The sequence below is a fragment of the Zingiber officinale genome, chromosome 2B (assembly GCF_018446385.1).
Source record: "Zingiber officinale cultivar Zhangliang chromosome 2B, Zo_v1.1, whole genome shotgun sequence".
Classification (NCBI taxonomy): Eukaryota; Viridiplantae; Streptophyta; class Magnoliopsida; order Zingiberales; family Zingiberaceae; genus Zingiber; species Zingiber officinale.
The window spans coordinates 137305837-137320164 of NC_055989.1; the positions used below are offsets into that span (position 1 = coordinate 137305837).

The 14328-nt window shown below is 32.5% G+C and overlaps 1 protein-coding gene across 1 annotated transcript in view; it reads left to right on the forward strand.

The window, feature by feature from the left end:
* The window catches only part of LOC122047414 (protein FAM135B-like), a 61703-nt gene that overhangs the window by 15404 nt on the left and 31971 nt on the right, over positions 1–14328 (forward strand). The window contains exons 12-14 of the mRNA XM_042608698.1: positions 6431–6689; positions 6763–6968; positions 12986–13036. Coding sequence (XP_042464632.1) covers positions 6431–6689; positions 6763–6968; positions 12986–13036 — 516 coding nt within the window. The remainder of the gene's footprint in view (positions 1–6430; positions 6690–6762; positions 6969–12985; positions 13037–14328) is intronic.

The window sequence follows — 14328 nt, forward strand, 5'->3', positions numbered from 1 at the left end:
ATAGAAATTTAAAATATTAAGTAAAGCTTTTATAGGCTGTCATTTTATCCATTCCTAGTAGATATGTCCTTACATGCTTGTATATGGAGTTGGTTTTGTGTGTGTATGAAACTAACACTGAACATATGGTCATAGAGATGTGTGCTTATTAGAGTGCTATGCTGGATTGACCACATGAAAGATACAACAACAATCACCACCACCAAATCTTATCCCACTAGATGGGGTCGACTAACATGAAAGATACAAGAAAGAATATTTTCTGATTGCTATAAGCAATTCCCTTGTAATTACACTTCTTTACTCTCCTCTGCAATCAGTGCTCACGAATAAGGGTTGTCTTTCTGCATGTTAATTTTGTAGTTATAGTATAAAAGTAACTTGTACTCTATACTTTTGCATTTGGGAAAACTAGAATTGGCGAATTAGGCTGACATAATCCATACTCCATTGTTGAAATCATGATTGTTATCAATATGGATACTAGGATCAAGTGGTTAAAATCTAAATAATGATTAACTGCATCAGTGAAATCTAATCAGATAAAAAGATTAAAAAGAAAAAACAATATAAAGAAATTCATATATCAGGATTAGTGAAATCTAATCAGATACCAAATTAAAAAAAGAAAAAAATAATATAAAGGAATTCATATATTAGAATGTTCAAGGATCACAAGGATTGCATATACTTGACATAATATCATCATTGCATCTACATTATCAATGATACATAATGTAATAATCACTAACAGAATTAATAAAATTAGATCAGTAGCACATAATATATTGACATAATATCTATTTATTATCAGATTAGTAATATCTTATACTAGTAATTTGTTTATAAAAGATAAATTATATGGAAAATTTAGAAAAGAGAGGTGTTAGCGTAACATATATTGAACTAATTAAGGATATGTATGAGGATGTAATGATCAAAGTGAAGGCTTCAGGCGGATTAATCGAAACATTTCCAATAAAGATCGGTTACACAAAGATCAGCTTTAAGTTCCTATCTTTCAACATTTATCATGGACGAACTCAGTGGACACCTTTAAAGCATAGTATTGTGGCGCATGTTATTTGAAACACTAGAAGTGAAAGGTTTTAAGTTTAGTAGAGTAAAGATAAAATATATAGAATTTAAATTTAGTAATATTAGATGTAATGAAATAATTGTTAAGATAGGAGATGACAAATTATCTAAACTGAGAGTTTTAAGTATTTATGATCATTTTTACAAAATGATGTCTTCCATAAAATACAAGCAGGATGATTGAAATGGAGGAGAGCGTCGGGTATTTTATGTGATCGTAAAATACTTCTAAAACTTAAAGGAAAGTTCTACAAAACGGCAGTTAGATCTACTATGTTATATAACGTTGAATATTAGCCAACGACTCGAACATATGAGCAGAAGATGAGAGTTGCAGAGATGAAGATGTTAAGGTGGATGTGTGGACTTATGAGGATGTGCAAAATAAGAAATGAGAGCATTAGAGAGAAAGTCAGAATTGCATCTATTGAGGGAAAATTTTGATAGACACATTTAAGATAGTACAGACATGTATTTAGATGATCAATAAATGCTCTGATTAGGCAAGATGAAACTATGACAAATATGCACATCAAACAAGGAAGACCAAAAAACACTTGGTTAGCAATAATAAAACAAGATAAAATTTATTAAAGTATAGATGATATACTAGGGGATAGAGCCCAATGACGTAGAAGAATCCATATAACCGACCCTACTTAGTGGGATAATACTTGGTTGTTGTTGTTGTTGCTGTTGTAGTATTTTGTTTATAAAACTATATTATAACTTCAGAATTTCATATGTATTATGTTATTGATAAATAAATTGTACTCTTCATCAATTTAGAATCTTTAATAACCAATGTAGATTATTAATAATGTTAAAAACATATTTATTAATACCATTATAGAATAATACATGTTCATTTAATTTTGTTTTGATAAAATCATGCTATTTTTCGATTAACTATGTTATGATATTGCTTGTTTGATCATCATTTACATCCTAATCAAATTTTATTTGAAGAAGTTTAAGAAATTGTTGATTGAGAGAAGTTATTGCGCTCTCTCTTGATCAATAGTGTGCGAGAAAGATGGGTGATGTGTGGGGTATGATCAAAGACGGGTGAGGTGTGGGGTATAGTACACAGGTTGAATGACCAATCCTTGAGCATGTTTTTTTTTTCATGCGTCGAAATCATTACTAAAACGTATAATTTCCTTTTTTTTCTCTATGTTTTAAAATGCGATACTAGTGACTCATAATAAATGAATTAAAGGTGCTTAGACATAAAATAAAGTTTAGAGATGCTGCCGCCCCCACAAACTAAAACACCAAACCCCTTCCATCCACCTAGACCCGACCCCGGGCCGGGTCTGGCCCGGACCCGGCCCGGGCCCGTAACCGGGTCAACGGGCCGGTTGCCCGTTGACCCGGTTCGCCGGGTCGAACCGGAACCGGCCCGGCAAGTTGCCGGGCCGGTTCCGGTTCACGAACCGCCGGTTAATCGGCGGTTCATAGCCGTTGGAACCGCCGGTTAACCGGCGGTTCGTAGCCGTTGGGAGGGTTTTTTAGGTATTTTTTTCAACGGTTAGGATCATTTGACCGTTTTTTGATCAATGGCTATGATTTAGTGTCCGTTACTATCAAAACTCTATAAATAGAGAGCTTATTTCATCATTTTTCACACACATCTTCTCTACTCTTAATCTCATTTTCGTATTCTCTAATCTCTACACGCTTTCGTTTTCAATTTTCAATTACAATGGAAGGAGGCCGCGGAGGTGCATCATCTCGAGCTGGGAAAGCAAATAATGAATCCAGGGAGGAGGACCCCAACATTCAATCCACCGATGATGAGATCGAGCATCTTCCGAATCCGACACCCGACACACAAGGAAGTACCGATGCAATTACTTCTAAGGTTCGGGAACTTCCTCCTCTAAAATCTTCTATTTTTACTAAACATTTTGAGAATGTAAGTACTGCAATGCTTCCTACAAATTCCAAGCTGGCGACGGCTATGGGTCGTTGAAACGATATGTAGAAACGAAGCACCCGACGGAATATGGACTCGACCGTTCTCAAACACAATTATCAAGATTTTCTTCAACTAGCGGTAGTACCGATTCTGATTTATTTTTATATTCGGATAATAAATTAAGAGAATCATTAGCTAAATTTGTTTCCGTAGAACATCTTTCTTTTAGTTTTGGATCTAAATGCACATTTGAAGATTTTTTGTAAAGAATCTCTTAATCCATGTGCTAAACGTGTTCCTAGGACTACACTTACTCGTACAATTAAAAAATTAGTAAAACAAGGAAAAAAGAATTTAATTGATGAATTTAGTAAATTAGATAATAAAGTTTCTTTATGTTCCGATATTTGGAGTGATCATTGGCAAACACATTCGTATATGGGTGTGACTTGCCATTGGATCGATAACTCTTGGAACCTCCAAAAAAGATTATTAGCTTATAGAGTTTTTGATGAATCACATAATGCTCATAATATCGCACAATTATTATGTTTAATTTTAGAAGAATATGGTTTAACTCATAAAATATTTTCAATATCATTAGATAATGCTAGTTCTAATACCGCTTGTATAGATGATCTAAAATTTGTTTGTCAACCTATTATTGGAGGTTTATTTTTTCATATTCGTTGTGTATGCCATGTTTTAAATTTATGTGTTCAAGATGGTTTAAAATTTTTAGAAAGTTATATTAAACCAATTAGAATTGCAATTTCTTATTTATGGTCTCATTCATCTATAATGAAACAATGAGATAAATTTTATAAAAATAATAGAATAAGACCTAAAAAATTTCCACGTGATATACCAACACGTTGGAATTCAACATATCAATTATTACCAGATTTATTTTAATATAAATAATTATTATGTTTATTTTTTTACACAAAACACTAATGCTAATATATATTTATTTTCACAACAATGGAATATTTGTAGTAGTATTTGTGAAAATTTAAAATTATTTAATGATGCAACCGAATAACTTTCCGGTCACTGCTCAATTAGTTTTAGAAAATTTTTCTAATATAGTATTAGTTTTAAACGAACATATTAATAATGAATCTTTATCTCCTTGCATCTTAGCTATGAAAATTAAATGGAAAAAATATTTTTATTTAATTCCTGAAATTTATTTAATTGCATTTGCTTTAGATCCAAGATTTAAATTAGAAGTTTTACAAGAAATGTTAACTTTATATTATGACGCTTTAATTCCAATTAAAGATTCTTCTTCTCCTGATTCAGTTAATATTATATATAATGTTAGAATTTATTTATATGATATTTATAATCAATATTATGCAAAATATGGAACACAAATTAATATTTCTGAAATTCAACAAACTACTAGTAGTAATTTAAAACTTACAAAAGCACAACTCTTATTAAAAGAACGGACAAAACGTCCACGGGGATCCTCAAGTTCCACACAGGAACTTGAGAATTATTTTACGACTTCTTTTGATTTTAATGAAGCAGATAGCGAAAACTTCGATATCTTAAAGTGGTGGTCACAGAAGGCTCAAAGCTTTCCCGTTCTCTCCGTGATCGCAAAAGAAATTTTAGCTTGTCCAGTGTCAACTGTTGCTGTGGAGCAGACGTTCAGTGCCGACGGCAACATATTAGATGAACGACGATCAACTTTGTCTCCCGACTCATTGGAAGCCCAAGCATTACTGGACGATTGGACCAGAGCGGAGAAAAGAATCCAAGGAATGCAACTTTCAGATGACGAAGTTGAAGATTTTGATACTGAAGGAACAAATACGACAGGAACAGGAAATGGAAGTGAATGAAAATGTAAAAGGATAAAAATGTAAAAGAACTACGTGGGCTTTGATTCCCCTAAAGGGATACGTAGGCAACTTAAATAAGTGCAAGCCCTTTTTTTAATAAATTTTAATTTCTAATTTTTAATGTTTAATGTTTAATTTTTAATTTTTAATTTTTATTAACATATTAATCTTGAACCGTGACGAACCGTGACGAACCGTGAACCGAACCGTGAACCGGCGGTTCTGAACCGTGAACCGTAACCGTCTTGGGCGGTTAAGGTTAAGGGTCGACCTGCCTGGAACCGTCGAACCGGCGGTTCCGAACCGTCGGTTCCGAACCGTCGTCAGGTCTACATCCACCTCTAAACGTACCCATATAGCCCAAACCTCCATTCCGGACTTTAAAACCTCGTCTCGAGACCTCTTACTAGCACCTCAAACTGCTGTCCTAGAACTGATTCAACTCCTCCCATCTCCCACGGCAACCTCTAAACCCGATATAGTAAATCTTCACTCGAATCTCTTTCTAGCCCTTGACTCAACCATCGACCAACCCCTTCCCGACCCTTGACTCACGAACAAACCACTAGACCGAACCTCTCCGACTCCATCCCTTTTTCCTCACCACAACATCACTTCATCAGCCCCTTAAACACCCTTCCAACGTCCCTAAGGCAACAACAACTCCTGATTATTTTCAGCAACAAATTTTGAATCACAAGGTCAATATATATATATATATATTGATGCTACAGTAACACCATGCAACATTATCTCTAAAGTATGCAGAAACTGAAATATGGCCTTACAGTAGTTACACTCTTCTGACAGGTTTTAATATAAATTTTATCTCATTATGATCTATCTTGTGTAAATGGTCAGTCTGCTAGGTTTGGTGCAGAATCTACTTTGCATTGATTTATTGACAAAATCAAAAGAGTGCCCTATTAATATTTTCTACCTAAAATACCCTCCACAACCCACCTTCGAACTGCTTTGTACAAAACAACGTAACCTTGAGCTGTTTTGATCAAAGCAGCTCCACCTTGGAGAAGCAGCTACAACCTTGGAGCTTTGACCAAAGTAGCTCTAAGGTGATTTTTCTATTTTTTTTTGTTTTCTGTATTTTTATTAAAATTTTCTATCTCACTCTTTTCTTTCCTTTCTTTGTTGTCTTTTTTACTTTTGTTTCATTTTTAGTAATTAGATATTAAAAAATAGAAATTTTATTAAGATTTTCTGTTGTATTATTTTTTCCTTTTCTTTTGTTTTCTTTTCCTTATCTTTCCTTTTTTTTCTCTTCTATTTAGTATATTAAAAAAATAAAAAAAAAATAAAAAACCAGAAAATAAGATGGAGTTGCTTTGACCAAAATAGCTCCAAGGTAAATCACAAAGGGTTATTTTGGATAAATTTTTATGGGTGAGATGCTGTTATGATAATTTTTTAAAAAGGGTGCCCTTTTGATGATATGTATAAAAGGGACACTCTTGTGATTTTCAGTCTAATTTCTTTCTTTCATAGATTCTAGTTTGGCTGACTGTTTCTAGCTACATTCATGCTACAACAGGGACACCATCTGGACTTACGACTTGTTCGGAATCAATGGCTTTTGCTAGATCCTAGAGCTGAATGTCTCATGTCAGAAGCTAATGAAGAGAAGACTACAGGAGATTTTAGAGAAATGGGCAATAGGTTAGCTACAGAAGTGATTCTCTTCCTTAGAAAGAAGATGGATAAGCTTTCAAGATATGGAGGCTGTAAAGGCATAAAGCTTAGTTTTGTTGGACATTCTATTGGAAACATTATCATAAGAAGCGCCTTAACACGTAATTTTCAAATACTTTTTAGTCTTTTTTGTTCCATTAAATTTCTTTCCCTAATACCTATGATCTTTTGCAGAGAGTATAATGGAACCATTTCTAAAGCACCTGCAAACGTATATGTCGATATCTGGACCACATTTAGGGTACTTGTATAGCTCAAACTCTTTGTTCAATTCAGGAATGTGGCTTCTGAAGAAACTAAAGGGTGCCCAATGCATTCATCAATTGACTTCTACTGATGATCCAGATCTCCAGAATACCTTCTTTTACAAGCTTTCTATGGTAAAACTGGACTGCAATTATTAATATACCTTAAATTGCTGCATAATACAAAAATTAGGCTAACAAGCTTATATATCTAGAAGTTGAAAATTTTGGTACAAGAGTTATTATTTTATTAGAAGGTAATGGTTTGTTATTCTTATGTCATCTGTTAGAGTCTTGTTCATAGTTAGTTGAAGAAGTAAAAAAGGAATTTCAATATATGGTAGCTCTCCCTATTTCCAATACAAACTTTTGGTTATTCTAGTTTATTTCACTATTTTGTGAGGTATTTTGTTGTAACAGATGTATATAGTCATTATGCATGTTTGGGGTTGTTGATCCAAAATACATGATCTGCTCCATAGGGTATATTAACGAGTTCCCTTTGCATTGCTTGTGAACATGGTAGCCATATAATTAGTTATATTTAGATGAGAAAGGATAAGTGTAGTGTTTCTGCATTAGTGAGAAGTGACACATTTTAGGTGCAACATGCTTTTGTAAAACACAATTATCGTTAGCATGAAAGTGAATGCATTAAGACATGGATTGAAGTGTTGAACTTTGCCATGTAGAATTTACTCTTCCCATCAATCGACATGAGAAATTCTTTGCCATCAACACCGGAGCGGTGGTTTGTGGTAGAAATAGGAGAGAAAAGAGATAAGAGAAAGGAGAGGGGAGAAGATACTAGAGAGAGGAAGATTATCTTAGGACAGGTGACGTCTGTTATGGGCAACCAAGAGGGTTCGAGGGAGGAGAGTGAGGGCTCTGGCAAGAGAAAAATGAAGGGGAAATAAATAATTTTTAACATTTTAAAAATATCATTATTCTAATTAAATAAAATTGAATTAGATTGTCCTATATATATACACACACAACAACAACCAAGCCTTATCCCATTTGGTGGGGTCGACTATATGGATCCTTTTACGCATTGAGCTCTATCTCCTACTATATCATCATCTATACTTAAATAAAATTTATCTTATTTTATTGTTACTAACCAAGTCTTTTTTGATCTTCCCCTTCTTCGTTTGATATGTGTGTTTGTCATAATTTCACATCGCCTAACTAGAGCAATTATTGGTCATCTAAGTACATTCCTGTACCATTTTAAACGTGTCTTTCGGAGTTTTCCCTCAATAGCTACGCTACAACTCCGACTTTCTCTCTATGCTCTCATTTCTTATTTTGTCCATCCTTGTATGTTCACACATTCATTTTAACATTCTCATCTTTGTAACTCTCATCTTTTGCTCATGTGCTTAAGTCATAACTCAACATTCAGCTCCATATAACCTAGTAGGTCTAATTGCGGTTTTGTAGAACTTTCCTTTAAGTTTTAGAGGTACTTTATGGTTACATAAAACACAAGATGCTCTCCTCCATTTTAACCATCCTACTTGTATTCTATATAAAACATCTCTCTCAATTCCTCCATTGTTTTGCAAAAATGATCTTAAATATTTAAAGCTCTCGGTTTCGGGTAACTCGTCATCTCCTATCTTAAAAATTATCTTATTGCATCTAATATTGCTAAACTTAAATTCCATATATTCTGTTTTTATTCTACTGAGCCTAAAATTTCCCTTCTAGTGTTTCCTGTCAAGATTCTAGTTTAGCATTTACTCCTTCATGTGTTTCATCTACCAAAATAATATCATCTGTAAACAACATGCACCACCGTACTGTGTCTTGAATGTGTGTAGTGAGTTTGTCCATAATTAGTATAAAAAGATAGGGACTTAGAGCTGATCCTTGATGTAACCCTATCATTATTGGAAATACTTTAGTTACTCCACCTGAAGTCTTTACTCTTGTCATTACATTCTCGTACATATCCTTAATTATTTCAATATATGTTATGCTAACCTCTCTTTTCTAGAATTCTCTATATGATTCCTTTTAGGACTCTATCATTAATTTTTTCTAAGTCATGAATACCATGCATAGATCTTGTTCTTGCTCTTAGTATTTTTCAATTAATTGTCTAAGAAGATGTATAACTTCTATTGTCGACCTTCTAGGCATAAACTTAAATTGATTTTCGGTCAGCGTGGACTCCTTAATCTTTTTTCTATTACTTTCTTCCAAAGTTTCATGGTATGACTCATTAGTTTAATACCCGTTTGCATAATTTTGTACATCTCCCTTATTCTTATATAAGAGAACTAGAGTACTTATCCTCTATTGATCAGACTTTTTTTCATTTTCAATATCATATTAAATAATTTTATAAGCCATTAAATACCTTGTTTCTCTAGGCACTTCCATACCTCTATCGGAATATCATCTGGTCCAACGACTTTTTCATTGTGCATCCCATTTAAAACTTATTCTACTTCTGAAGTTTGAATTCTACGATAAAAATTTAAACTTCTATACTCATTTGATCTACTTAAATTATTAGGACCAAAGGAATTTAGATATTTTCACAATGATATGATATTGTCCACTTTGGGCCTAAACCCTCGTGGTTTTGTTTTTGTGCTCTATCCAAAAGACTTCATACCAATGAAGATATCTTTTCCTTATAAGTTTATGATCCTTTCTATGTGTTTTAAATGTGAGACTTTATTTGCCACCATTGCAACCAAATAATCCCGGCCCCCCCCCCCCCCGCAACGAAGGACCATCGCCTTAAGCCTATCCGCTTGATGTCATCCGATCCTTGACCCACCAGGACTTTCCTACCTCTCGGTCTAATTTACCTACTAGGGTTTCCTTGCCCCTTAGTCCACCCGACCTATTAGGACTTCTTTGCCTAGCCGTAACTAGGACTTCTCTGCCTGGTGTCGGGTCATCTTGATCTAGACATGAGAGCCCCCACTTCCTTCGTTAGAGGTCAATATTTCACCCACATGACTCTATTGGGCCATGCCTCTTGTGCACAGTCAATTGTTAGTCCTTCTGGCAATCCGGGCGCTGATACTAATTGTTAGGACCAAAAGAATTTAGATATCTCCATAATGATATGATATTGTCGACTTTGGGCTTAAGCCTTCATGGTTTTATTTTTGAACTTCACCCAAAAGGTCTTTATATCAATGGAGATATCTTCTATGATCCTTTCTATGTGTTTTTAATGTGGGATTTTGTTTTCAACCATTGCAACCCAACATACCTAAGTTAAGTTGGTCACTTAAACCTTCATTAAAAAGTTGATAAAATATCTCTTCCACCGTTCTTTTATTTCTCCATCATTTACTAGTACACTATTACATTCATCTTTAATACATTTTATTTGGATAATATTTCTTGTCTTCCTTTCTCTCATTTTAGCTATTCTATTAATGTCCCTTTTCCTATCTTTTGTATTCAATTTTTGATATAATCGTTTAAAATTTTCATTTTTTGCTTTATTCATTACTTTCTTAGCATTTTTCTTGGCTATTGTATATTTTTTTTAAATTTTCTCGTTCTTACAAATATATAATTTCTTATAAGCCGTTCGTTTTTTCCTTCACTTTCTTTTGTATTTCTCGTTCCATCAAGATTCCTTACTTAGTGGTCCTTTGACACATCGAGTACACTTTTAACTACTATTTTTAACTTTGATATCATCTTATTTGTCGTATTAGAGTCACCATATATTTCACTTAATACTTGTACTTCTACTTTCTCCTTAAATATATTTTGCTTCTCATCCTGTAACTTCCACCATTTAATTCAAGGAGTCATATATATTTTCTTTCTATTGATACTATGCTTGAGGCGTATATCCAACACTACTATAAGAAAACCAATTTGCGATTTATTATTCCCACTTTTGAATGTGACTATATGTTCTTCTCTTTTCTTAAAATATGTATTAGCTAATATAAAGTCATATGCTATCACAAAATCTAATATAATTTTCCTTTTTTCATTTCTCGTTCCAAACCCATAACCCCTATGTACCCTCTTATATTTTTCATTTTTCACTCTGACATGCCCATTTAGATCACCTCTTATTAAAATCATTTCATTTGGTGGAATATTTTATAATACTGCATCTAAGTCACCCCAAAACCTTAATTTGGTAACTTCTAATCCTCCTTGCGGTGCCTATACGCTAATTATGCTCATAGTTTCTGTCGTCACTATTATTTTAAGGGCTATAATTCTATCCTCTTTTTTAACTATTCCTACAACTTTATCCTTTAACGACTTCATCCTTTAATGAACTATCTACAACAATACCCACTCTATTTCTTATTTTACTCTTTCCTATGTACCATAATTTAAAACCCAAGTTTTCTATTATCTTTGCCTTCTCGTCTATCCATTTGGTCTCTTGTACACACAAAATATTAATTCTTCTCCTAATCATCGTATTTACTACCTCTATTGATTTGCCTCTGAGAGTTTTTATGTTCCATGTTTGAAATCTTAGACTATTAGTTTTCCTATCATATTTGTTCTTATCTAACCTATTGTGTGAGAACTCTTACCTATTTTTAACTACACCCAAGTTCTCATGGAGATATAGCAGTCCTTGCCGATATGTTACAGTCGGATCCTGTAACACGAACTATTACATATTTAGCACTACACCCGAGTTCTGGAGATGTAGCAGTCATTGTCGAAATGTTACAGTGGCCCCTGCAACGCGTTTATTCCGAGGAATAACCTAGTATTAATACAATATTTTAATGGATCAATTCATTCAGGCTTGGGACCGACCTTGACTGGTTCATCATATATATATATATATATATACACTTAAAATATTTATTTGATTGACGATTAGTTATTTATTTTTTTAAAAAATAATTTAAAATGGAAAGTTTTAAATAAATAAAATTAGGTATCTAACATCAATATTTTTTTCTATTCTAACTTTTGTGACATTGGGAGAGAACAAAGGAGTATATGTAAACAAGCAAAGAAAAATAGGATTCAACAAGATTATGTGGAGCTTCTCCTTCTCCTTATTTGTGTTTTTTTCTCAGCTTTGGTTTGAGCGTCAAGGAAATAGGGAAGAAATAGTTTTCAACTTGAATCGAGTTCAGATTTATTTATTTTTATTTTTTAGAATTGTTATGATATAAAATTAATTACAAAATTCTAAATCTAATTTAAAACTAAAATATAATATTTTACATCCTAAAATTTGAACATCTTAGTATTTGTTGTCCACTCTAATAGTTGTAGTTACATAAAAAAAGGAAGTTAAAACTAGATGACAAATTCGAACTGATTTATTGTAGGCTGTAGCTAATAGTTCTATTTAGATTTTATCAAATAAAATATAATAAGTGATATTTAATGCATGATTTTTTTTCTTCCAAATTCTCTTGAATAAATTTCAAACAAAATTGCATAAACCTATAAAAATATATGTTCATTTTAAATAAAATTAAATTCTTAATAATGAAAATCTCTTGGGTCTTCAAATATGAAATTGTTCCAATGTTGCAGAGTTCTAAAGAACAGGGAACGCCTCATTTTTTTCATTGCCCATTTCACTATTTTATTTGCAAAAGAATAGATTATAAATGATTCATTATGAAATTGAACAAGTTTACAATTTATAACTGACTGAAGCTAAAAATTAGAATTAATTACTTTAATTAAAACTTATAACTTATATTAAGTAAAATTAATTATGTTATTAATTATAATTCAATTAAATATGTGTAAAAACTATAAGGACATAACATGATTTGGTATTGAAACTGTAAATCAGAAACTGAAACTTCAACATAGCTCAGAGATTTAGAACCTTGCATTAAGATACTTGATAGCTTATCTTCACAACAATGACAGTAAAATGTAAAGTGCATGGCTAGGCTTCAACTAGGTCAGACATTTTAAGTATCATATTTATTTGTTCCAATGTGTCTTTCCTGCTCCTGGAATAAATAATGAATACAAATAATATTATAATTTTTTCTGTTAAGACCACTTGTGTCTTTGTTTCATTGTGTGACTTTCCTGGTTCTCATATTGTTCATTATTTAATTGCTAATGGTTAGAAACCTTTGTATTTTTTCTATCTTTATTACACGAATTGAGTTTCATGTATGCTTTCTTATTCTTTTTCACAGAAGAAGACACTGGAATATTTCAAGAACATCATCCTCCTGTCCTCCCCACAGGTATCATGTTTAAAGCTCTATCTGCAAGAATTTTAAGTTGAAGCCCATGGATACAAAGTCATTGTTCATGATGCAAACTATGTTCTTTCCAGGGCAGTTGCTTCTACTTTTAGTCTATCACAGGACATATTTTCACAAAGTTTAAGCAAAAGAATAGATTGTTAGTTGTGTTTTCATTTTTGCCATAAATACTTATAATGATTAAACACAAGGTTATAAAAAGTGCATGTAGGTGGTATATAATCAGCACATTTGCAGGGTGCATACGAGTTGGCATATGCGTTTGGTATTAAATTCTTAAAAATGTATATACTATATACTAATAAAAATGATTAATGTATACACAAAAAGTATATTAATAAATGTACGCAATTCATATCCATACATAATGATGAAAAACATTAAATATAAGAATAATATTAATCAACAATATTGACTAAACGTGGTATGCAACTCTGATGAAGTGTTGAAAACCATGATTAAACATTCAAAAGATAATGTGGGTTTCATTGTTCATTTTAAAGGTCTAAAAGTTAAACCTGTTTTATTTTGACAAAATCAAAACAAATAGTATTATCAAACATGTTAATTCATAGTTCCTAGAACTGGTTCATCTTATCTCTTTTGTTGGAGAAAAAAGAATAAATGAAAATTGCAAAACTCTGCTGTGATTTCAATTTGGCTTAATTAGCATAATTGGCTTTCAATTTCTTCTCTTGCATGATCCCTAGTTTAATCAATGGATAAATATTGTTGTTACTAATTGTTATGCATGATGATCATTCATTTTTTATTTTCATTGGTAAAATTACCATTGTAAGCAAGCCGACACTTGCATGTTTTTAGTCATCTAATGCCTATTTGGGAACCACCGCAACAACCAAGTCTTTATCCTTAAGTGGGATCAGCTATATGGATCCTTCTATGCGATTAGGCTCGATCCTCTATTATATTCTCATCTATATTTAAATAAATTTTATTCTATTTTATTATTGCTAATCCAGTATTCTTTGATCTTCCTCTTTCTCGATTAATATGCGTATTTGTTATGGTCTCACATCGTCTAATTAAGACATTCATTGATTGCCTAAGTACATGTCTATACAATCTTAAATGCTTCTCTTAGAGTTTTCCTCCCTTAACTGATGCAACCCCAATTTTCTCTCTGACATTTTCATTTCTTATTATGTACATCTTTGAATGTTCGCATATTCACCTTAATATCCTTATCTTTACGACTCTTATTTTCTGCTCGTGTGCTTGACCAACATTCACATTCAGTTTCATATAAG